This window comes from Mytilus edulis, chromosome 6, assembly GCF_963676685.1.
Source record: "Mytilus edulis chromosome 6, xbMytEdul2.2, whole genome shotgun sequence".
Taxonomy (NCBI): Eukaryota; Metazoa; Mollusca; class Bivalvia; order Mytilida; family Mytilidae; genus Mytilus; species Mytilus edulis.
The window spans coordinates 14637619-14663582 of record NC_092349.1 but is presented as its reverse complement, the minus strand read 5'-3'; the positions used below and the strand labels follow the sequence as shown (position 1 = coordinate 14663582).

Sequence of the window (25964 nt, the reverse complement as noted above, 5' to 3'; positions counted from 1 at the left end):
ACTCAATAGTTTCCCAGCAAAATATTCACATCTCTTGGGGATAATTAGTGTTCGTCCAGTGGCATATATAACAATTGTGATGACGAATTCCTTCCTTTGTTCGAAAACAATCTTATTGAAATATAAATCTATGATTTTACTATGTCCACAACTTCGATGAACCAAAGCAAGTTATACATCGACCTGTATTTAAATCAAATTGGTTCTCTTCTTCTTCTTTTTCTTCTTCTTCTGGTATACAATAGTCTATCGACATTCGATGATTACATACTGTTGGCATACCTGGACTAGTCTATTTACAAAACTTTTACCCCAATTTATTCAAAATATATGTTTTTTTCTTATGTTCAATGTATACATGTATATATTTTAAATTGCGCTATAACTCCGTAATTTTCTACCCAGTCGTATTAACGAATCGTCGACAAGTGCGTACATTTTTTTTAAATCAATATTTCTGGTATGTTCCAATCTGTCCTTCACTATTGGCAATGAGTATATTTTACATTTTCCCAAATTCACCCTTGGAAAAAATATTTAAATAGATTTTAATTTCATCAAATCTTATTTTTTTGGGTATTATTTATATTTTTATGAATAATATTCTTTACACCAGAAATGTTATTTATAAACAAGCGTATGAGTTTAGTAATGACAAATAAGACAGAGTTGTATATTATACATCTGATAGTTCAAAATGGAAAGTTATAAGTTATCGGCCGTGTACACTGATCAATACCTGCAGAAGTGAAACGATGCATACACGTGCAAGCCCGCCGACAGGAAATCGCTTGAATACCTGGACGTGTCACCTCACATCCCTCAAAATACCTTTGGAAGTAATACCTTTAGTCATGCTGGTGATCAGATGAGGGAAGATCAGAATTTATTTGAAAAAAGTTTATTACTTCAAAGAATTATGAACAATTGGATTTTCGAAAACAATTTTCACGGAACACTTATTTATGATTTCAACTTTGACTTTTTACATTATTCCAATATTAACAGTTTAAAAACAACAGACCATGGTAATTTAAAAAAAATAAGAATATTTTCCGTATCAAGTTAGTTAGTCGGATAAAACTACCGTACGATTGACAAGATATCGACACGCAGTTACGACTACATCGGTTACTGTCGTTTTGTTCCTTTGTGGTTTATAGACATATCGTTGTTATAAATCAGGAAAGAAGACAAAACGGCCGAACGCAGAGAATTGATACTCTAAATTTAAAATCGATAGTGATCGCTTATCTAGCGGAATAAAACTTTAATATCTATTAAGTTGAGCACTTTTATACAGAATGAACATAATATCATTTTTTGATTTTTTTTGCGAAGTTTCCCTTTAATCTTGGATTGTGTTTAAGTTATTCTACATGAAGAGTTTTTTATTGTTCTTTTTTTTTAACTGTTTCAGCATATGACTTTTCATAGGTTTCTACTTTATATTTACGTACTTCAGTCGTTATTAGTTCATTCAATTCGGTACCTTCTTCTTTCACTCTATAGCTTATAACGCATTAAAAAATGTCATTGACGTTTTCCCACAATTTCTTCTACATCGATGGTACTTTTGTTTTTTCTTTAAAAATAAGAAGATATGGTATGATTTCTAATAAGACAACTTACCACCAGACACCAATTGACGTAGATGTCAACTTTAGGTCACCGTTTGGTTTTCAACTATGAGAAAACCCCGTACAGCACAACATACCATCTCTTCAACATTCCTTTACATAGGGTATTTAAATCGCACTCTTATTGCATATTGTGTTTGCAAGAGTATTTAATGATGCAATGTCATCTAAAGAAGGAGTAAGGTGTCCTTTTTATTTTTTATTTTCACTTAATGCCTCTTCGGCCTCTGACAGACACGGTTTTTATGAGTTAGAGTAGATACTGGTGTGGGTTTTGGGATATGAAAAAGTTGTGAAAATTGAATCAAAATAAAAATAATATCAATTTACAAAGTCTTGTTTTTATTGCGTTATGTAAATAAAATACAAAGAATTTTCTTGGAAAAAAGATCTATTTCAAAATTTTATTACGCCATAGTTAGAACAAAATAGGAAACGATTTTGGATTATATTTCAATTTGTGTATATGATAGTACTGTCCTGTCGACAGATGTTAATTCAATATATATTGCGCAGTTCGTTCACAACACACTTAGAACTGACAAAATAAGGAAAAGTTATTTCACTCTTAGTTTTATATTACGTTTTCAGTTTTTCTTCGGTTGTATACAATGTTAACGGACAGCGACATTCATCTGAAAATGGTTTTGTTTGGCTGATTGCTAAGCAATAAGACCGACTAGAAAACAGATTCCTAGACATTCAGAAACAATGTTACAGCAGGGGTACAAAAATAGAAACAATAAAGGCAAAATTACACTACAAAGTAAAAAACCTCGTGGTAAGTTGTCAAGATTATTTAACAACTGTTTATGACAAACGCAAGTAAGTACTAGTTTTAACAAGCGGCATACGTATGAGTGACCGTTCATGTCATTTGCTTGATTATATACGCGTTTATAATTTTATATATTTTTAAACCAATGGATAAAGGTCAAAATTGCATTTTTTGAGTAACTTTTAATATGCTAAATTTTAGTTTCAAAAAGGTCATTTGCTGGTTTTAATTTTTCATTATTGAGCAATTACGTATCAGCTGATTTGGTTAAATTATATTGTAAATGAACTAATCACATGACTAAACGAACAAATTTCATTGCATTCACTGATCATTTTAATTTAAATTGTGTGTACAAGTTGCCAGAGAAATAGGTTTGTCCACTGCCAACAATGCCAGATGACCGATACCACATGTTCTTGACGTAAACAGGGTCAACAGATTGAAGTGTAAATGTCGCAGCAATCGTTAGAGAATTGTAATGCAATGCATCCGAAACTGCCATTTCTTCTACATTTCGAAACAATCCTTAGTGCAAATATCTCTTTCGGCTTTGTCTAGCTGAAGCTGTGAAATTATATAGACTATTTGTTAGAACAGTAAAAATCCCAGTCCCACTATTGTATCCTCTTCCAATATTTTCTTTTATTCCTTGAAACTTAACAATTTTATAAGGCGCAATAGAGCCATAGTCTGGTGACATCAGACGTGCAAGAAAACGTCACTATGGATAAACCTGAAATTATGAATAATACACTGTGTTCATCAACGACAAATAACAAATAACCAATTGTAGAAGGTAGATTAACGCGTATATTTACCCAAATAACGCATATATAAGCGCGTATATTTATGCAAATAACTTGTATATTAACGCGTATATGATAAATAAATTGGAATTAAGTATAAACGTTTAACAATATAAGCGTATAAAAATCACAATATACGCCTATATGACATCCATATACGCCTTAAGGAAGCTGGCTTGTCATGTTTTGGATTTTTTATCAGATTTTCGGAATCCTCTGGTTTTATCCATTTGAATGCTTGAAAAAATTTGCCCGGTGACCCCCATTTTTCTTTTTGTAAATCTTTTATATGTATAATGATAAGCCATCTGTAAAAGTCTTATAAAATTTTAATTACTTTTTAACAGTTTTTGAGAACTTCAACTGGTCAATGATAAAGCTATGAAAAGTCAAGAGAGGATATTTTCCCGCCAAAATTTCATTGGCTAATATCTCGAAAACAAGCACGGTGACCTATATATTTTTTTTGCTCTTTGGATTCCTTTATTAATCCCTTATCAATATAAACTAGTGCTTTGAAAAGTTAATTACTTTGAAATTGAGAAGCGAACTCCCTTAATTCAAAAGAATAGGCATGATATGTTTTATCGATTTTGTAACAAAAATTACGACACAGGCTTTTGAAAACCAAAACCAACGCGGGACCGCTCCTTGTGCTGCTCGTCATCTCAAAATCACAGTCAGGCCTTCTTCATTTATTCAACGTTTCGATTGCAACCACTTTTAATTATATTTAGAATACACGATGTTTGCATGAAACCATATTAAAAATTAAACAGGTACGATTTGTTTTGAGTACGTGGATAAATCAGATAATATTACTTACATTTCAGTTGTATATATTTTCTTTCTTTTAATTTACGTTTTAAGGATAATAGCCCAGAGCAAGTTACTAGTAAAAGAAGGTCTACAGTTATGTACGTTGTTCCTGCAATTAACAATGAATTTTATTTATTAATACTACTTTTTTCTGTTAAGTCTGATTTTTGTGATATTTGTATATTTAAATATGTATGCGTCATACTTTGAACGACAAAATTATTTTATGTCTACCTGTGCGAATTTCAAACGCCCAATTTTACACCAGTACTAAAAACCTTCCATCCTTTATGGGTAGATTTTACATAGATAAATAAAATCGTATAATATAAGCAAAATGAGGATGTTAAATTTGATGTATGCCTTTTTTGTGCTTCTTCGTTACATTTGTTGTTATTATAGTGATTAAGATGATAACACAATGCTATTTTCAATAGTTACCATTTTTCGTTCCAAAGGTTCATGGTTCTCTCAGGGCACTACAACCTATTTATTCATTAACACCTGGTCGTAATTTTAAAAGCAAGGTTGATGACAGTGATTTAAAACAACAAAAAAACGTGAAGTGGACCCTGCGAACATAACTATTGCACGAGTTATATATTTCTGACGGGTTTTTTTTCTTTGTCTTAGTTGTTTATATCTAAAATAGACATTGTAAAAGAGGGACAAAAGATATCAGAGGGACAGTCAAACTCATAAATCGAAAAATAAACTGACAACGCCATGGCTAAAAATGAAAAAGACAAAAAGACAAACAATACTACATTTGACACAACATAGAAAACTAACGAATAAGCAACACGAACCCCACTAAAATCTAGGGGTGATCTCAGGTGCTCCGGAAGGATAAGGAGATCCTGCTCCACAGGTGGCATACGTCGTGTTGCTCATGTTATAACAAATCCGGTAAATAGTCTAACTCGGTAGGTCACATTCGTGAAAGGGAAGGGGATTGTAGTTACGACGTAAGGAACATATCCGATATCATATGTAAAACGGTTTTCTATGCTGTGTCATGTGTACTATTGTTTGGATGTTTGTCTTTTTCATTTTTAGCCATGGCGGCGTTGATAGTTTATTTTCGATTAATGAGTTTGACTGTCCCTCTGGTATATTTCGTCCCTCTTTTACGATATTCGGTAAGATAAATTCATTACATAATGTGCGCTCTCATCCCATATGGAATTCACTGACCCCATATATACCATATTAGGTCACTAACACACTATGTTACTAATAATATAAGGATCAGGATGAAATTTATAGAATACTGAATAAGGGATAAAAAAATGATATAGAATAATTGAGTTGCTGACATAAAAGAACAGTAAATAATAGGCAAAAATGAAAAATGACGAATGCAAAAAATTCAGTTCTAAAGACAATATGCCCCTGTTCTTCAAGTTATCAGTACCACAATATTTAACAAAAGAGTGTATTATTTTCCGGTTATGTCATCTACACGCTCATTTATTCCCTTTTTTCAAATTTCAATTATTAACTCAGCGTATTATTTGAATTTTCAGGTCCGTCCATTGTCACGTTTCTAGCACTTCTTATCTCTCCAACCTATGGCTCTATTGCAGTTCCAGTTTCAAAGAACAATAGAAAATATTAGAAGTGGATACAATAACGGAACAGGGGTTTTTTACTGCACCAACCAATGGTCTCTACCACTTCACAGCTTCAGCAAGTCAAAGTCAAAGTGGATATTTGCACTTAGGATTATTTCGAAACAATGAACAAATGGCAGTTTCTGTTGCAGCTAACTTCAATTCTCTAACAATTAGCGCAACATTAACACTTCAATCTGACGATCATGTTTACGTCAAAAACGTATGAGATCAACCATCTGGTATTGTAGGGGATGGACAAAGCTATTTCTCTGGTAGTCTTGTACACAAAATGTAAGGAATGGACTCAGTAAAAAAAAATGATGTTTTTTTATTTGTCAGTTTCTTCGTTTCAATTCTTTAAACCCAAATCAATATATGTGTACTTGTTGGCAATTGTCTAGCAATTATTAATCATCATAATTCAGAAACAATACATAAATAAAACTATTACAATGCAGGAAAGAAAAGAAGCTTAAAACATCGATAAAAACTATACACTACCAAATTAATGTAACTCTTAAAATTCCGAGACGCGATGACGACAATAAAACAATAATGACATATATCAGTAAGTCTGTTGTACCAATCATAGTGCTTGTGAACACTTATGATTTGTTTCAATTTGCAGTTTTGGGAATCTTAAATTAAACATTGAATTAAATTTTTCTAGACAAACTCATAGATAAAAAAAACTGACAACGCCATAGCTAAAAAATTAAAAGACAAACAGACAAATAATTGTACAAAAGACACAATATAGAAAGACTACGCAACACGATCCCCACAAAAAAAACTTGAGGTGATCTGAGGTGTTCCGGCAGGGTTAGCAGATCCTGCCCCACATGTGGAACCCCTAGTGTTGCTCATTTTATAACAAATCCGGGAAATAGTCTTATTCAATCTTCATGGTTTTTACGAAAGAACCATTTTTTCTCTCCGTTTTTCTGGCGAAGAAACCGACAATGAAATTGTGTGCGGCCCTAAGTAAAATTGGTTGTCTGCATCACAGACATTGTGTATCCTCTTTGATTTGTATATCCCATAATATTTAATTGGATCATTATCCCCTTTGCTTTCAAATATTTTAGGCGACATTTACACCTTTGCTAGTTTTAGTTTCCCTTTCATTCAATTCTATGTATTTTATGCAATCAGATGCAGTGTTTAAAGTTACATCTCTCCAACCGAAAAAAACATCGATATTATATTTGTCACAATTTGACAATTTATTCATTATTCTAAAGTTGTTTTTTATGAACGAATTGGTCCAGTAGATTCGAGGTCAATCGTGGTTAAAGGGAAACTTCGCAAAAAAATCAAAAATTGATATTATGTCCATTCTATATAGAAATGCTCAAATTTATAGATATTAAAGTTTTATTCCGCTAGATAAGAGATCACCAACGATTTTAAATTTAGAGTATCAATTCTCTGCGTTCCGCCATTTTGTCGTCTTTCCCGATTAAAAATCACAATATGTCTATAAACCACAAAGGACCAAAACTACAGTAACCGATGTAGTCGTAATTGCATGTCGATATCTTGTCAATCGTACGGTTGTTTTATCTGACAAACTAACTTGATACGGAAAATGTTCTTATTTTTTTTAAATAACCGTAGTCTGTTATTTTTAAACTGTTAATATTGGAATTAGTTAAAAAATCAAAGTTTAAATCATAAATAAGTGTTCCGTGAAAACTGTTTTCGTAAATCTAATTCGTTTATAATTCTTTAAAGTAATAAATTTTATTCAAATAAATTCGGATCTTCCCTCATCTGATCATCAGCATGACTAAAGGTATTACTCCCAAAGGTATTGTGAGGGGTGTGAGGTGACACGTCCAGGTATTCAAGCGATTTCCTGTCGGGCTTGCAAGTTCATGCATCGTTTCACTTCTGTAGGTATTGATCAGTGTACACGGCCGATAACTTATAACTCTCCGTTTTGAACTATCAGGTGTATAATATACATCTCTGTCTTGCGTGTCCAAAAGTGATATAATATACTAGTCATTACTAAACTCATACGCTTGTTTATAAATAACATTAATGGTGTAAAGAATATTATTTATAAAAATATAAATAATACCAAAAAAAAAAAAGATTTGATAAAATAAAAATCTATTTACATTTTTTTTCCAAGGTTTAATTTGGGAAAATGTAATATATACTGATACTCGTTGTCAATAGTAAAGGACAGATTAGAACATACCAGAAATATTGATTTAAAAAAAATGTACGCACTTGTCGACGATTCATTTCTACGCCTGGATAGAAAGTTACGGAGCTATATCGGCAATTTAATATATATACATGTATACATTGAACATAAGAAAGAAACATACATTTTGTGTAAATTGGGGTAACAGTTTTGTAAATAGACTAGTCCACGAATGCCAACAGTATGTAATCATCGAATTCGATAGACTATTGTATACCAAAAGAAGAAGAGGACCAATTTGATTTAAATACAGGTCGATATAATAACTTGCTTCGGTTCATCGAAGTTATGAACATAGTAAAATCACAAATTTATATATCAATTAGATCGTTCTTCAATAAAGGAAGAAATTCGACATCATCACAATTGTTCCGACATCCATGTAAAACATATGCAACTGGACGTACACTAATAAACCCCAAGGGATGTGAATATTTTCTAGGAAAATTTTTGAGTATTAAGTTTCAAATTGATTTCGGGATTTATTTTCTTTCTTGATATTCAATGACAGCAATTTAAAGAATAAACTGCTTGTCCGCTTTAGGGGTATTCTTGCCAGTTGAACAGACTTATAATTACATTCAAAAATAGGGAAATTAAGATGACATTAAATTCGTTGTCTTTTTTTTTTTAAACATCGTTGGTCAAATAGCTAAAGTATTATTCGTTGTGAGAAGAAGACTATTTTAATATAAGGACGCTCCCGATAATGAATAAATTTGGTTGACGTTTTTCACGCTTGAAAAGAATTTCTATTCGTAATTTTTCGATTCCATTCCAAGAGGATCCTTAAATTTCCTGTCAATTTTTTAAAACATCTTTTTTTTCAAATAGCTGAAGTATGCATGCATGCGTTGTGAGATTTAAAATATTTTGATGAGAACATTAATTTCTAAATAGGTAAATAAAGATCGCTTTGGATGGACTTAATTATATAATTGCAATCTGTTTGAAATATTAAAGGTTGGCGATTTTAATTTAAAAAGGTACAATGTTTAGTTCATACACTCGTGTTTAGAACTCTATTTTTATTTATAAATTTAATCAATTAAAATAATTCAGTATTTTATCGTTACAAAACTAATCAGAAGTCATATTTCATTTAAAAGTGAGCTTATGCAAATTATATAAAAATATACAACAGCTATCCAGTTATTGTGCGACCTTATTTCTCCCGTAAATTCATTTTAATTCTTTTTCTTACATTTCTGTGTCTATAACTATAACTGACTCCCGTATATCATTCATACGAAATGTTGTTCATACCTGAAATGCTGAACCGTGACGCCTAGGTGTCACTGAATGAAGATCAAAAGATTAGAATTACATAATGCTAATCTTTTAATTACATTGAGTTTAACTACGCATTCAATAAGTGTCACAAATTAACACATTTAATTTCCACAGTACAAGCAAGTGAAAATGTTTTCTGGAATGAAGCAAAAAGTTCAGAATACAAACATGTATTTTTTAATACACTATCCATCGTGTCAGTTTCATATGTTTGTTTAAAGTATTTGAAGAAAAAAAATCATAAAAATGTTCTATTGTATTATTTACTTTAATTACTAGAATTCGTATAAAAAACCCACACATGAATCCTACAATCTAATTTAAAAGGTTGCATGGCTATCACTTACTTTTCGTTGGTTAATAGCTACACCAAAAGTCGTCGATGCGCTTTAAATAGCGTTATTAGATGGTTAACGAACAAGACTTCAATGAGATTAATTTCACTCCCGGCATGCTCAAAGACTTAAACTACGTCACATAAGTCAGGAAGTTTGATAAAATAAAATTAATAATTCCCAATTTTCTCCTTTATTACTTTTCATATCGAAATAAAACTTGGTGAATATGTTTTTTATGGTATTATGAACATAATAAGATGATAAGTGAAAAATCGCGAATTATCCCTTTAACAACGTCATCAGACAATCGTTTTTTCACTATTGGTTTGACATCATCAGCATTGTGCATGGTCATAAACTTGCTTTTCTGTCGCAAATATCACTTTGTAAACTTAATTTGCGACAGTAATTCCATGTTTTACATACTCTATCTTTCAAATACAATACAGTTGTCTTTTAAAAGACCAGTAAAAAAACACCTTTACATTTGAATATTCGTTTACATGTGCATGACTTTTTGTGTAACTCGTTTATAAAAAAGAAATTTAATGTAGATTATATATTATATGGGTTTGAACACATATACAATACTTTGTTGTAAATTGCCAAAGCAATGAGACTATCATCCAGAGTCCAAACTATGTGGATTACAGCCTTCTACAATGAGCACCATACCATTCGTAACTACTCTCCCCTTCCCTTTCATGAATGTGACCTACCGAATTATACTATTTAGCAGATTTGTAATACCATGAGCAATTCGGCGGATTCCATATGTTGAGCAGGATCTGAGATTACCCCAAGTTTTTGGTGGGGTTCGAGTTGCTCATTCTTTAGATTAATATGTTGTGACATGTGTACTTTTGTTTGTCTTTTTTAGTTTAAGCCATGGCGTTGTCAGTTTATTTTTCGATTTATGAGTTTGACTGTCCCTCTGGTATCTGTCATCCCTCTTTTACAGATATGATGTGATTGCCAATGAAATAACTATATCAACAAGATCTAGGTGATAACAGAGTGTGATTCATGTATGTCATGGTTGTTGTTTTTTTTAAGATTTTTTAAAATTCTCGGTTATATATATATACCCCATATTAATTTTTTCTTTCACTTAACAAAACAGGTCTAGTAGTTCAGTCAAACTAAGTTTGAACCTCAAACTAATTGCGACAGAAAATGTTTTAGGTCTATTCTATAGAATTTAGCCCCGAATATACACAGAAAAAAATTCCATAAAATGTAACTTGAAGAAAACTCAAAATCAGCATTTTCAATTTGTTATGGAAATTAACATTAGAAAGGGACATAACTCCGAAAAAATAATCTTTTTGTCAGTTTTTTGTTGATTTTCTTAAAATTCATCTAAATTATGATACTTTGATGGTATTAAAAATTCGTATTTGACTATCTTATATGATATATGGAATGCACAAAACCTAAGTTTTATTGGGGTTTTTTTTATTATTTTTTTTTGCACATTTTTCATTTAAGAAATTGCAAATTTATGGCTTTTTGACCATTTTTTGAAAACATATTGAGAGTATTTGGTAATGTTCATATCTGTAAATTATATTTGATCAGCATGTACCTTGTTTAAAGAAACTTTACACCACAAAAGAAGAATATACTATATGCTTAATTAGTTTTATTCAATTTGAGATTCTTTACCTTAATATGCTGAAAAATATATAAATTGGTTTACTTCTCTAGGTTGTAGCTTGATAAAAGATTAAAATTTTAAAATATTCTGTTGCAATTACTTCAATGTTAGGGTCAAATTTATGCTAGATTGACTGGACTGGACTTTTAGAATTTTATAATAATGTCATGTAATAGGATTTGCATCAAATTAACAAGAAACAACTTTGGAATTGGAGGGGAACAATTTATTTGGCACTGTAATCTTTAAATTTATCATAATATGTTCTACGGTTGCACAAAATATACACAAAAAAGATGTGGTATGATTTTCAATGAGACAAATCTTTACATGTGTCCAAATGTCACATAAATTAATAGCTATAGGTAACCGTAAGGCCTTCGACATAAGTAAAGCCCATACCACGTCTAATATAAAAGGCCCCGAAATCACAATCGACAAAAATTCAAACAAGACAACTAAAGGCCTAATTAATGTACAAAAATGAACGTAAAACAAATATGTAACACAACAAACGATAATCTGTTCAAAGATTAGATTTTTTTTCTACTAAATATATCACTTTGCCTCATATTCTTATGAAGAAAATTCACACACCTAATTAAATGGGCATTTAAAAGCAAGAATGCGAATATATATGTTCAAACTTTTTTAGGTAGTTTGTAGGTAACAACAAACAAAAGAACTATGTCAATTGGACCTGCTTTGATACATAGCCCTGCCCTGTCCTAGATCTCGATATATATATCTTTTACGGGAAGCTTAATACAAAAATTTATGAAAAAGAGATGATTTTTATTTCCTATTGTTAATTATCCAAGTTTAGATGATAACGTTCCCTTGTCACCATATTATGGTATTTATATATCTTAACTTGTAAGATTCGCAACGTATTTGATTTTAATGAAAAAATTCTATGTATTTCTGAATTTTTTTTACACCTGGGGTTTCGATATCACAAACTATATATTCACTCAGTGGTTTTTGAACCAGGCATGATTACACTAGTGCGTTTTAACCAGGACTGGTTACACTGGTGATTTTGAACAAGGCATGATAACACTAGTAGTTTAGTACCAGGAATTATTGCTCTAGTTATTGTGAACCGGGATTGATTACTATAGTGTTTAAGATCCGTACATTGAAATGTATTAATACTCATTTTGAACACATGTTAACACAATAATGCTTTATAAACGAATACGATTCAAATAATTTTACTTTGCATCTGTTACAACTGCCTGTCCCTCATTCTTTGTATACAGATAATCCATTCCATCGTTAGTTTTTATTACAAATAGATCCTTTTGTGCTTTTGTGATCTCTTTTTCTTCCCTTTTCACTTCAATCTTCAAGACTTGTTTGCAATTTTAAGTATTGGAGATTTGTTTCATATTCCTTATCGTCCATTTCGAAAGTAAGTTCGAAAACTCAGTCAAATTATATTTTATGTTGCACGAATTATAATAATGTATCATAAACGGCTAGATTGATCCAGATTTGTTAAACTTCATAGTTCCTTGAAGGTTACTCTGGCCTTTGTTAGTCTTGTATTTTTTTTAAGCTCAGTTATGTGTTTTGGAGTTTAGTATGACGTTCATTTTTACTAAACAAGCAAAATTGGTAGCCTTCGGCTGTTGTCTGTTGTTGTGATTTGACATATTCCCAATTTCCATACTCAATTTTATCATTATGGACATTCTGACCTTTTCAAAGAAAACAAAAAACAAAAAGCAAAACAAATTAGGCACAGCAAATTAATTCAAAGAAGAAGATAAGGTAAGATAGACCAGATATGTGTGTTGTGAATTCATGGTTTGCCTAAAATTCATATCAGGAAAACATACAGTGTGTTTATATCTTATGCAACTTTTTTTTAAAGTTACAACATCAACGCTAGCAAGGTGGTTCAAGACAGTTTTCCTTTTGGCTATCGTTAACATGAACTGCCAATTCATTAAAAAGGTTGTTTCAAAGTGTAATACCACCAACACATTATACGTCACATCCGGTTTCCACCTTAACAGGGTCGAAAAAAATATTTCCTTTGAACTTCGCAGTTGTAGGAAGTAAACCCTATATTTTATAGCAGGAAAAAAATGAGTCATAATCACATATCTTGGTTGTTTTAACGCACGTTTCTTTTTCTACTTAATGTTTCTATTAAAAAAAATTGACCTTGAGGTAACATTGCTAATTTAGCTAGAAAAAAGGGGGAGGAGGAAGGTGAACATTTGATTGGTTTACTTCTGGTAATGATTATCATCTTATATGAAATGAACAGTTATGTTAAATTTTCACTGTAGTACTGTACAGTTTAATACTTATGCCAAGTATTTTATTATTTGAAACAAAGATGAATTCTGCACGTTTTTAAAACAATTTAACAAGGATAAATATGGGAAAAACAATGTAGAATAACTCCTATTTAGGGAAGCTGCACGAGCACCTTTGACTTTTTGTTTTTTTGGGGTTTTTTTTATAATTTCATGCTATTTCACTGCCATATGGCAAACAGGAAATATGCTAAGTGAATTTAGTCTTTAAAACAGATTTAAAAGAAAATTGCATTGAAATAGGACTCTACCATGAGGACATATAGGCAGAGCAAACCAAAATAAAAAAAAAAGCAGTAATAAAACGTTATTTCTAAAACGGAATAATTATATGTCCCTCTCTTGAACGTGGCGCAAAATTATTTTTTATAAAGTAAGGACTTTTACATTCAGTCAACTTTTATACGGATAGTTTAGTCAGCTTGAACACATCAATTACTAATGCATTATCATATTTCTTACATAAATATATGATATTAACCCCAAAAAAATTATTACAAAGCCGACAAAAGGTATGAGATTTGGTAGAAGGAGAGGTATAAATGAACCGGAAGTCATACAAAAGGGTACATTGGTGATGTTTATCAAAGGTTTTTTTTAGTATAATATTCAACCTTTTTATGTAGATGAGATGAATATTGTATCAGTTGTTGGTGAATTTATTGGTCCACACTATGTTTTGTCATGATTTGGCGTGATTTGAAGTTGTGAAGAAATGTTGCTGAAATCACTGATACATGTTTTCATACATTAAACTGAATTTTTTTAAATTATTGAACTGATTATGACAAAACTTGAAAGAAGGGTCTTCTTTAGGGAAACTGTACATGCACCTATGACCTTGTATGTACTCTCTTTTTCTAAAATTGCATACTAGTTCACTAAAATATTGAACATCTGAAAGGTTTAACGTATGGACTTATTGAAACCAATTCATTTTAAAAACAAAATTATTTTAAAAAATACTGAAAAAGTTTATAACGTGTGATTATACTATACAATATAAAATTGAATTCTAAGTAAAGTTTTTTGGGCTTTTTTCATTTAAATTTTTTCATATCATAGTTAAAATGAGACATGTATTGATTTTGGGTTATTTTTCAACATGAATATATGATAGTACTGTCGACAGATGTCAAATGTACACACATCACGCAGTTTGGTCAGAACACAGATTGCTTTGTACTTGTGACTTTTTGTGTTTCTTTGATACATATGACGTGGCTCATTACTTTTAAACATCCCGCCATTATGTTATTGTTCTATTATTATGCCATTATGTTATTGTTCTATTATAATATTGAAAACACTTTGAACAACAAAATTATCTTTGATCTTTTCCTGTGTGACGTAACATTCTTACGTCAAACACGCGACTCTCAACTAGAGTTGGTGTGAAGTTGCCATGCAGTCACAGGACTTCGAATATTTGGGTTGATATAAAATACACATATAAATATAGTCCAGCGGATATAAGAATAATTGAACTCTTTATGGTAAAAGCATGAAACTTGGCACAACAAAAGGTTAAGGGATATGAATAAAATTGAGGTACAGAGCAACGGAAAAAATCCAAAATGACCGCCAAATTAAAGATACAGTGATTATAACATCAAACATTTGATGAAGTTTTCAAATATGCAAGAGTGCAGTAGATACCACAATTTAAGGAAATACATGTTAGACATGTCAATATATATATTTTCCCCAACTTCATGAAATACAAAATTAATCAAAATAGCATCTAAATTTTAAATGACGCCGTAAAAAATGTCAAAGTTTGAAGGTATTTATATATATTTACTATCTATAATGAATAGAAAGTTAGGAGATATGTGAAACTGATTGTCAGCTGTATACACACAGGCCTACAGTGTATTAATTATTCCCGGTAAAATAGATATTATTTTCAAAATGGCGACAAAATTCAAAATGGCGCCGTGTAAAATGCCCCCCAAAAATTGTGTAATAACTGAGACTATCATACTAACACGACTGGAAACTAATCGATTCGATCTGTTTAGATTTCATTGCCCCGATAACGGATTATTGATTTTTGTTTTGATTTGACAGCTTACCGTGTCCCATAGTAAATTAGCATTCGGTACATGAATGTAAACAATAGATTTCTGCTAACAAGTCAGAGTAATATATATATATATAGTACTGTTAAAATTGGTGTATTTGAAAGAAAAAAAATTATTATAATTCAATTAGTTAAATTCAAAATGCCAAAAAATACGTATTTTTTATGAAGAACTATTAATAAGTAGTCAATATGTTAGTGTTGACAATATACCAGATATAGTCGAAATGCCGGTGCTTTACTTGACTGATAAGAAAACAACGTGTCCAAGGTTAACAGATCATTATTAATTCTGATAAAAAAAAATAAGTGTGCAATAAAAACAATGTTGACTATTTCAGTTCATAACTAATTCATCTAACGAAAGTTACCCGGGTCTCATACAAATATAGCCACATTGTTTTGAACTTTTGCGAACAAATTTTGTAAAAAATACATTCCTCATTATTGCAACTTCCATGGATTCATTTAACTTTCATACGGGCATTCAGCTTTAACATTTCAATAATTCCTTTATTATCACATTTCTTACAAAAATGTAAATTGATCTAAAGATTTTGATTTAACAGCCTAAAAAGTTATATAAGTTTGGGGTCATGAGAGGTATTGGACTAAATGGGGCCTTATAATGCAGACAAACAGATACATTAGTGATTTTTATCATTTTAAAGTCATCTTTTGTATAATATTGACATTTTTTATATGCAGACGAGATGAATATTTGATCATTTATTGGTCCACACAATGTTCTGTCATGATAAGGCGTGGTTTGAAGTTTTAAAGAAATGTTACTCAAATCACTGTTAGATGTTGTCATACATTAAACTGAATTTCTTCAAACTATTGAACTATTTATTACAAAACTTGGCAGTAATACTTAAATTACCAGTATTTTACAGAAAAATGACCACATTCAGTTTGTTCAACAGAATGGTCTTATTAAGAGAAGCTGCACATTCACTTATGACCTTGTATGTACTCTCATTTTCTAAAATTTAATACCATTTCACTAAAATATTGAGCATTTGAAATATTTAACGTATGGACTTATTGAAACCTCCTTGCGGCCAATCTATTTTAAGGCCAAATGTATTGTATAAATACTGTAAAACTAATGACGTGTTATTCTATTGTACAATATATAAAATTGAAATTTTAGTACAGTTGGTTTTTTTCATTTAAATGCTATCATTCGATAGTTAAAACGGAACATGTTTTAATTTTTGGTTATTTTTCAACATGTATATATGATATTACTGTCGACAGATGTCAATTATACACACATCACGCAGTTTGGTCAGAACACAGATTCTTTTGTACTTGTGACTTTATGTGTTTCCTTGTTATATATGACGTGGTTCAGTACTTTTAAACATCCCGCCATTATGTTTTTGTTTTACTAAAATGCCATTATGTTAATGATCTATTATGATTTTGAATGAACCGGAAGTCAGGCAAAAGGGTACATTGGTGATGTTTATCAAAGTTTTTGTTTTGGTATAATATTCAACCTTTTTATGGAGGTGAGATGAATATTGTATCAGTTGTTGGTGAATTTATTGGTCCACACTATGTTTTGTCATGATTTGTCCTGATTTGAAGTTGTGAAGAAATGTTGCTGAAATCACTGATACATGTTGTCATACATTAAACTGATTTTTTTAAAATTATTGAACTGATTATGACAAAACTTGACAGAAGGGTCTTCTTTAGGGAAACTGTACATGCACCTATGACCTTGTATGTACTCTCTTTTTCTAAAATTTCATACTAGTTCACTAAAATATTGAACATCTGAAAAGTTTAACGTATGGACTTATTGAAACCAATTCATTTTAAGAACAAAATTATTTTAAAAAATACTGAAAAAGTTTATAACGTGTGATTCTACTATACAATATAAAATTGAATTATAAGTACAGTTTTTTGGGCTTTTTTCATTTAAATTTTTTCATATCATAGTTAAAATGAGACATGTATTGATTTTGGGTTATTTTTCAACATAATATATAATAGTACTGTCGACAGATGTCAAATATACACACATCACGCAGTTTGGTCAGAACACAGATTGCTTTGTACTTGTGACTTTTTGTGTTTCTTTGATACATATGACGTGACTCAGTACTTTTAAACATCCCGCCATTATGTTTTTGTTCTACTAAAATGCCATTATGTTAATGATCTATTATGATTTTGAAAATACTTTGAACGATAAAATTGTTTTATATCAATGAGTTGTTTGTAATATCCTTCGTATTTGCTGGTGAGCTTTGTACGTGTAACTTATTGTGTTTCTATGGTTCATATGATGTGGCTTTGTACTTTTAACATCCCGCCATCATGTTTTTGATCTATTATAATGCCATTATGTTATTGTTCTATTGAAATGCCATTATGTTATTGTTCTATTATAATATTGAAAACACTTTGAACGACAAAATTAATTTATATCTGTTCCTGTGTGACGTAACATTCTAACGTCAAACACGGGACTCTGAACTAGAGTTGATGTGAACCTTGCCATGCAGCCACAGGACTTCAAATATTTGGGTTGATATTAAATACACATATAAGTATAGTCCAGTGGATATAAGAATAATTGATAACGTTATGGCAAAAGCATGAAACTTGGTACAACGAAAAGTTAAGGGGTATGAATAAAATTGAGATATGGAGCCACGGAAAACAAGAATGTGTCCATAGTACACGGATGCCCCACTCGCATTATCATTTTCTATGTTCAGTAGACCGTGAAATTGGGGTCAAAACTCTAATTTGGCAATTAAATTAGAAAGATCATATCATACGGAACATGTGTACTAAGTTTGAAATTGATTGGACTTCAACTTCATCAAAAACTACCTTGACCAAAAACTTTAACCTGAACGAACGGACGGAAGGACGGACGGACGGAAGGACGTAAGGAAGGACGGACTGACGTACGCACAGACCAGAAAACATAATGCCCTCTACTATCATAGGTGGGGCATAAAAATCCAAAATGACCGCCAAATTAAAGATTATAACATCAAACATTTGATGAAGTCTACAAATATGCAAATGTGCAGTAAATACCACAAATTTAAGGAAATGTATGCAAGAAATGTCAAGAGATATTTTTTTCAACTTCAGGAAATACACAATTAATCAAAAAGGCACCTTAATTTTAAATGACACCGTAAAAAATGTCAAAATTTGAAGGTATTTATATATCAATAATGAATAGAAAGTTAAGAGATGTGTGAAACTGATTATGCGATGTAGATACAGGCCTACAGTGTATTAATTATACCAGGTAACATATATCTTGTTTTGGAAATGGCGTCAAAATTCAAAATGGCGCCGTGGAAAATGCCCCCCAATAAATGTGTGTTATAACTGGGACTATAATACTAACGGGACTGGAAACTGGTCGATCTGTTGAAATTTCATTGCTCCGATAGCGGATTATTGATTTTTTTGTTTTGATTGACAGCTTATCGTGTCCCATAGTAAATTATCATTCGGTAAATGAATGTAAACAATAGATTTCGGCAAACAAGCCAGCATAATATATAGATTACTGTTAAAATTAGTGGATTTGAAATAAAAAAAAAAGTTTTTATTAAATCAATTAGTTAAATTCCAAACGCAAAAAAATACGTATTGTTAACGAAAAATTATTAATAAGTAGTCAAATATGTTAGTGTTGACAATATACCAGATATAGTCGAAATGCCGGTGCTTTACTTGACTGATAAGAAAACAACGTGTCCAAGGTTAACAGATCATTATTAATTCTGATAAAAAAAATAAGTGTGCAATAAAAACAGTGTTGACAATTTCAGTTCATAATTAATTCATATAACAAAAGTTAACCGGGTCTTATAAAAATAATAGCCACATCTTTTTGAACTTTTGTGAACTTGGGGTTTACCGAAAGATTTCAATATGGCTGTGAACGGGCCTTCGTCTGTAGATTTATTGTGGAACCTAGTGTACATATTTTCACGAAGTCATATGCTAATGACCTGTCCTGGACAATTTTATTGCAGTAAATATAACGTGATCTCGAAATTATTGAACACTAGTTAATGAAAGGATATCAATAAATTTTGTGCTGGAATCTCCAATAGGCCTTCAGGTCGACAACTCTTTATCCTTATTTCTTTTATTTGGTATTGATAAAACTTTTTCTCTCTCATGTAACTCTTCATGAAATATAAAGTTATAAGTGAATGATATATATATGTTTTTGAAGCAATAAGAACACATTATTTACTAAAATGGAACCATTATATGCCAACTCTGTAACGCGGAGAAAACTAAAGCTTTAGGTAAGGACTTATTATTGCAACTTCCAGGGAATCATTTATCTTTCATACGGATAGTTCATTCAGCTTTAACACGTCAATAATTCATTATTATCTTACATAAATGTATATTCACCTAAACATTTTTGATTTAAAAGACTAAAAAGCTATCAGTGTGGGTGAATGAGAGGTATAATTGGACTAAACGGGACCTTATAATGCAGACAAAGAGATACAAGAGTGATTTTTATCATTTTAAAGTCATCTTTTGTAAAAAAAAATATTTATGCAGACGAGATGAATATTTGATCATTTATTGGTCCACACAATGTTCTGTCATGATGAGGCGTGGTTTGAAGTTTTGAAGAAATGTTACTCAAATCACTGTTAGATGTTATCATACATTAAACTGAATTTCTTCAAACTATTGAACTGTTTATTACAAAACTTGGTAGTAATACTTAAATAACTAGTATTTTACAGAAAAATGACCACATTCAGTTTGTTCAACAGAATGGTCTTATTTAGGGAAGCTGCACATTCACTTATGACCTTGTATGTACTCACATTTTCTAAAATCTTATATTAGTTCACTGAAATATTGAACATCTGAAAAACGTATGGACTTATTGAAACCTCCTTGCGGTCAATTTATTTTAAGAAACAAATTTATTGTAAAAATACTGTAAAATTAGTGACGTGTTATTCTATCATACAATATAGAATTGAATTCTTAGTACAGTTTTTTTTTCATTTAAATGTCATCATATCTTAGTTAAAATGAAACATTTATTGATTTTGGGTTCTTTTTCAACATTTATAGATGATTATTCTGTCGACAGATGTTGATTATACAAACATCACGCAGTTTGTTCAGAACACATATTCAGGTTCAATATTTTCTAAAACGTTCAATACTTTTATAAAATAAAGCATACACATTGATATCTTAATAGAGGGACGAAAGATACCAAAGGGACAGTCAAACTCATAAATCTAAAACAAACTGACAACGCCATGGCTACAAAATGAAAAAGACAAACAGAAAAACAATAGTACACATGACACAACATAGAAAACTAAAGAATAAACAACACGAACCCCACCAAAAACTTGGGGTGATCTCAGGTGCTCCGGAAGGGTAAGCAGATCCTGCTCCACATGCGGCACCCGTCGTGTTGCTTATGTGATAACAAATCCGGTAAATAGTCTAATTCGGTAGGTCACATTCAGGAAAGGGAAGGGGATTGTAGTTACGACGTAAGGAACATATCCGATATTATTTGTGATACGGTTATTCCCTAACGGTCAACCAACTCGTGATGGCGTCCGTAAAATTTACGAAGGGATGATTTCAACTTCACCATTTGGAACTCTTGGTTTAATAGCTTCCTTGTTAGCAGCTTTCAACAATATCGTTTACTTAATTAACAGTAAAATAGTAAAACATATTCCAATAATACAAAATGATGAATAAAATAACCTATGAAATGACAATATCTACAATTAAATAAAGGCAACAGTAGTATACCGGTGTCCAAAGTCAATAATCGATGGAGAAAAAACTAATCCGGGTTACAAACTAACACCGTTGGAAACACATTAACAAAAAGAGGAAAACAAAGTAACAGCGGGTACACTGATGTGCAATACAAACAAACGTCATAATTCATAGAGGCGAACTATTAGATAACAACTGTCCTATTCCTGACTTGGTGTAGGATATTTTAAGAAATAGATCCGAGTTGAACCGTGTTATGGTTCGCTGTCGCTTTATGAAATGTTAAAAGATATCGCTAAAACACTGAAATGAAAACACTACATGACATGAATATAGAACTTAACTATCTACTAAGTACTAAAAACATAACTATATAAATATATTCAGGATTGTTATACATCGTCAGATATTTATACTAGTATCTCAAAATATGTTGTTTGAATATAATATTAAAACAATGAAATAACTAATGGACAATGTTCTCCATTTTGAAATAATGATAAAATTAGAAATAGTATATAAAGATAAAATTAGAAATAGTATAAAATTCTACTTTTTTACTAATTCTCTATGATATTAAGAATGGAATACAATATATTTCAAAAGTTTGCATATATCAAACATAAAGCAAATCATATTATTCCCCTGCATGTTAATTTTGATAACGAAATCAACATTTGGTTGATTGAAACTATCACACGTGACGTCGAACAAGACTTCATATTCCCCTCTGAGTATCATATTCCCTTCTTAGTATCATATTCTCCTCTGAACGTTTATATTGCCTTGTGCGACGTTTTCAGCGAATAATGTTGAAATACAACATTTTGATCTGTTTTAAAGATAGTATACTGGTATAGGAATTTCTGTTTATTGACAATTTTCAACGCCCCTCCAAAGAATTGTTTCGAGCTTTGGCATTTTTCAGATTTTAATCTAGTTTCTGGATGATATTTCATTTTTATTCCGTACCGACTCAAGCAAGAATTTATAAATATCTTACCAAAGCTTGTAAAAAAATTTAAATTGATGATTTGTTTTTTATAAGAAATATCATGTTCGCTGTACGTTTTTTAGAGTCGAATGTGTTTTCTATACTGTAAAACTTATTTACATGAACCTTCTTGTAAAAGAAAACCCTTTATCTAATCAGAATCTCCATAACTGAACTGCTATTATATTATTGTCTCCCCCTTCTCTATTTCGCTGATAGCTTGTTCATATTTAGTGTCTTTGAACACGAAATTACTCCTTTTTTGCAAAATAACTAGGTATTTTCAGGCATTTTGTAAAATGCCTAAATTCAGAAACTGTCTGTAACATCTACATAATCATTTCCTATATATTATAATTTCAAAAACCTCGTTTCATATGACACCACGTTGAAAAGATTCAATGAATTTCAAAAACAAATTCTAATTACAAAGTCTTGTTTTTATTATATGAAAAAAAATACAAATGCAATTTTTTGGAACTTAATAGTAGTTTCGTAGTTGAAACAACATAGGAATTGATTTTCGATTATTTTTTAACATATATAGAGGATCGTACTGTCGACAGATGGTTTTTTTTTTCTTTTTTCTTAGAGAATACCCACTGACAAAACAAAATAAGAAAATTCTGCAAAACGAGTTATGTTTCTTTTAGTTTTGTATTGCGTTTTAAGTTTAAGTTCAGCTGTATACAGTGTTAAAGTGGAACGGGGATCTTCTGAAAATGGTTTTCTGTGGATGATTGCCAAACAATTAGACCGACTAGAAAACAGATTCCTGGACATGCAGAAACAGTATAACAGCAGGGGTGCGGAAATTGAATCAATAAAGGAAACATTACAGAAACAAAGTAAGTTTTCATGATTTTTAATGAATAATGCAAATAGTTGCCGGTTATTACAAACGCTGATGTGTTCCTTTTAAAAAAATAGAAGAAAAAGTTCAATTTTCCCTAACTGAGGTTCACTCACTAGATCGAGTAAATATAAAAAGAAGTAGATGTGATATCATATGCGAACTGTCTCTTTTCGGAGATCTATGGAGTCTGACATCAATTTTTAATAAATTGATTTCGAGCAGAAACAACGAATATAGAATTTTTCTTATTCAGACTTAATGTCTGAATGAATGAAAAATATTCCCTTCACTTTCGATATGTAATCCTTTTACATTTATTCCTTCATAATAAAATTCATTAAATATTCTGATCAAGGTTGTTCTATTCATTTCGATGATGATAAGGGATAAAATATACCAGGGTCATGATGACAGAAAACAGAATAAGGCGATAAAAAAAGAGAAAATTGGATAAATCAAATATTTGTTGCTTTTTTTTTTATCATTTTTCTAAATGACCTGTCCTAGGATTCCTGAATTACATTCAAGTGTATCGTGACAGTAGTTTCACATTGGTAAAGAAGTTATGTCCTGTAACTTTAAATCCAAGGACAGCAATATTAAAGGGCATATCGTAGCTAAATATTTGTAGATATGTAAATGGATTATTTTTTAGTAAACGTTGTTATGAAACGTCAAAAGACAATTAACTGTAACTCTAAATTGTTCATTAAAAATGTTTTTGTCACAATATAAATTACAGTTATTTTATGGAATCGGTTATTAGTACTTGCCCTTGATATTTCAAATTTCAATGATTAAAACAGCGTATTATTTTAATTTTCAGGTCCGTCAATAGTGACGTTTCTGGCACTTCTGATTTCACCACCTTACGGCTCTATTGCGGCTCACGCTACCGTAAAGTTTGAAAGAATAACAGAAAATATTGGGAGTGGATACAATAGCGGGACCGGGATTTTTACTGCTCCAATCAAGGGTCTCTACCATTTCACAGCTTCAGCAAGGCAAAGTAAAGCTGGATTTTTGCACTTAGGATTATTTCGAAACAATGCACAAATGGCAGTTTCTGTGGCAGTTAATTTCAATTCTCTAACAATCGGCGCGACAATAACACTTCAATTTGGCGATCGTGTTTACGTCAAAAACGTATGGGATCAACCATCTGGTATTGTAGGCGCTGGACAATCCTATTTTTCTGGCAATCTTGTACACATAATATAGAGAATAAAGTCAGTAAATGAAATGCTTTTTGATTTTTGTTATTTTATGTATTTTAATTCAATAAAACCAATCAACATATGCGTATTCTTTGTCATTTATATAGAAATTATTTCCCTTATAATGCAGAACAAAATGCACAAATAATACTGTTGCAATGTAGAAAAAGAGAAAAAAAAACATGAAACTTCGATAGAAACTATAAATTACCAAATCAATGTTACTCTTAAAATTCCGAGACTCAGTGATAACAATAGTACAATGATAACCGTTATCAGTACGGCTATTATACCAATCAAAGTGCTTGGGAGCACTGCAAGTAAAGGTTCATTTTGCAATTTTGTGATTTTTTTAATAAAACATTGAATTGTATTTTGTTAGGCAAATACAAAAAAGAGTTGTTGTTATCTTCCCTTGTTGGACATATTTCTGTAACAAATTCGTAAACCAAAGATTTCTGATGTCTTTTTTTTTATTTTTATTTTTAGATTTTGACAATATCGAAATTCGAATACACATCATGTTGTAACTTAAATATCAAAGTATAACATATCATCACATTGATACGATATGATCTAAATAATGATCATTGCGCCTTTTTGTCTGAACATCAAAGGTAGTGATAAACATTGGAAGATATGGATATCAATAAAGTCAACAGTAGTATACCGCTGTTCTAGATTCATAAATCGATTGAGAAAAAAACAAATCCGGGTTACAAACTAAAACTGAAGGAAACACATCAAATATAAGAGGAGATCTAGTATTGTTTTGTTCTGATTGCATTTCATGACATCTTGACCACACACAAAAAAAGCATTTGAATAGAAATTCCCTAATGAAAGGGAGAAACAGCTAGGATATGGTATATCTATTTCAGTTTTATGACACAAAACTATACGGATATTTGAAATTAAAAAAAAACGTAATGATGCACATCTTCTCAGAGTCACAGTAAGACCTATTGTGCCATCCGCACCGTTTGGTTGCAAGTAAAAAGGGGGAGTACATGCTGTTTGACCCACACCGTAGATGAATTTTGCGAGGCCGAATTTGGTTGGGGTTCGACTAGATGAGAAACATATTCTCTAACTTTTTCTTCCATCTATTAAAAATAATAACAAAACGACTAATATTATCAACAAAATGACGATTCTTTTTACCAAATAACTGTTAACTAACATCTTGAAAACATAACAGATAAACGGATAAAAGTTTCAACCACCAAAATATTCAGCCATTCAAGAATTTAAGATCTATTAATGTGTGTCTAGAGACTGAAATGTCGTGTAAAGACTTCGTACAGAGGTAAATGGCCTGCATAGACGTATTCAATCATTATACTTCAGAAGTTAAAAACCACTTTGCACAGAAGGTGTAAAATGTAGTGATCATGAATATTAATGGTACCTATTTTACAGTCCCAACTGCGCATTTCGAGAATTACAGCAAAATGTGGTGAGTGTGTCGATAAAGGTTATATCTTAATACTGACCGTGAA

The 25964-nt window shown here is 31.0% G+C and overlaps 1 protein-coding gene across 1 annotated transcript; it reads left to right on the top strand.

Moving 5' to 3' along the window:
- The first annotated feature begins 22995 nt into the window (after positions 1 to 22995).
- LOC139525989 (collagen alpha-1(VIII) chain-like) lies at positions 22996 to 24492 on the top strand. The gene is made up of 2 exons (XM_071321175.1): positions 22996 to 23237; positions 24072 to 24492. Exons 1-2 carry the CDS (start codon positions 23030 to 23032, stop codon positions 24464 to 24466), a joined length of 603 nt encoding a protein of 200 aa, XP_071177276.1. The 5' UTR covers positions 22996 to 23029; the 3' UTR covers positions 24467 to 24492.
- Positions 24493 to 25964: the final 1472 nt, after the last annotated feature.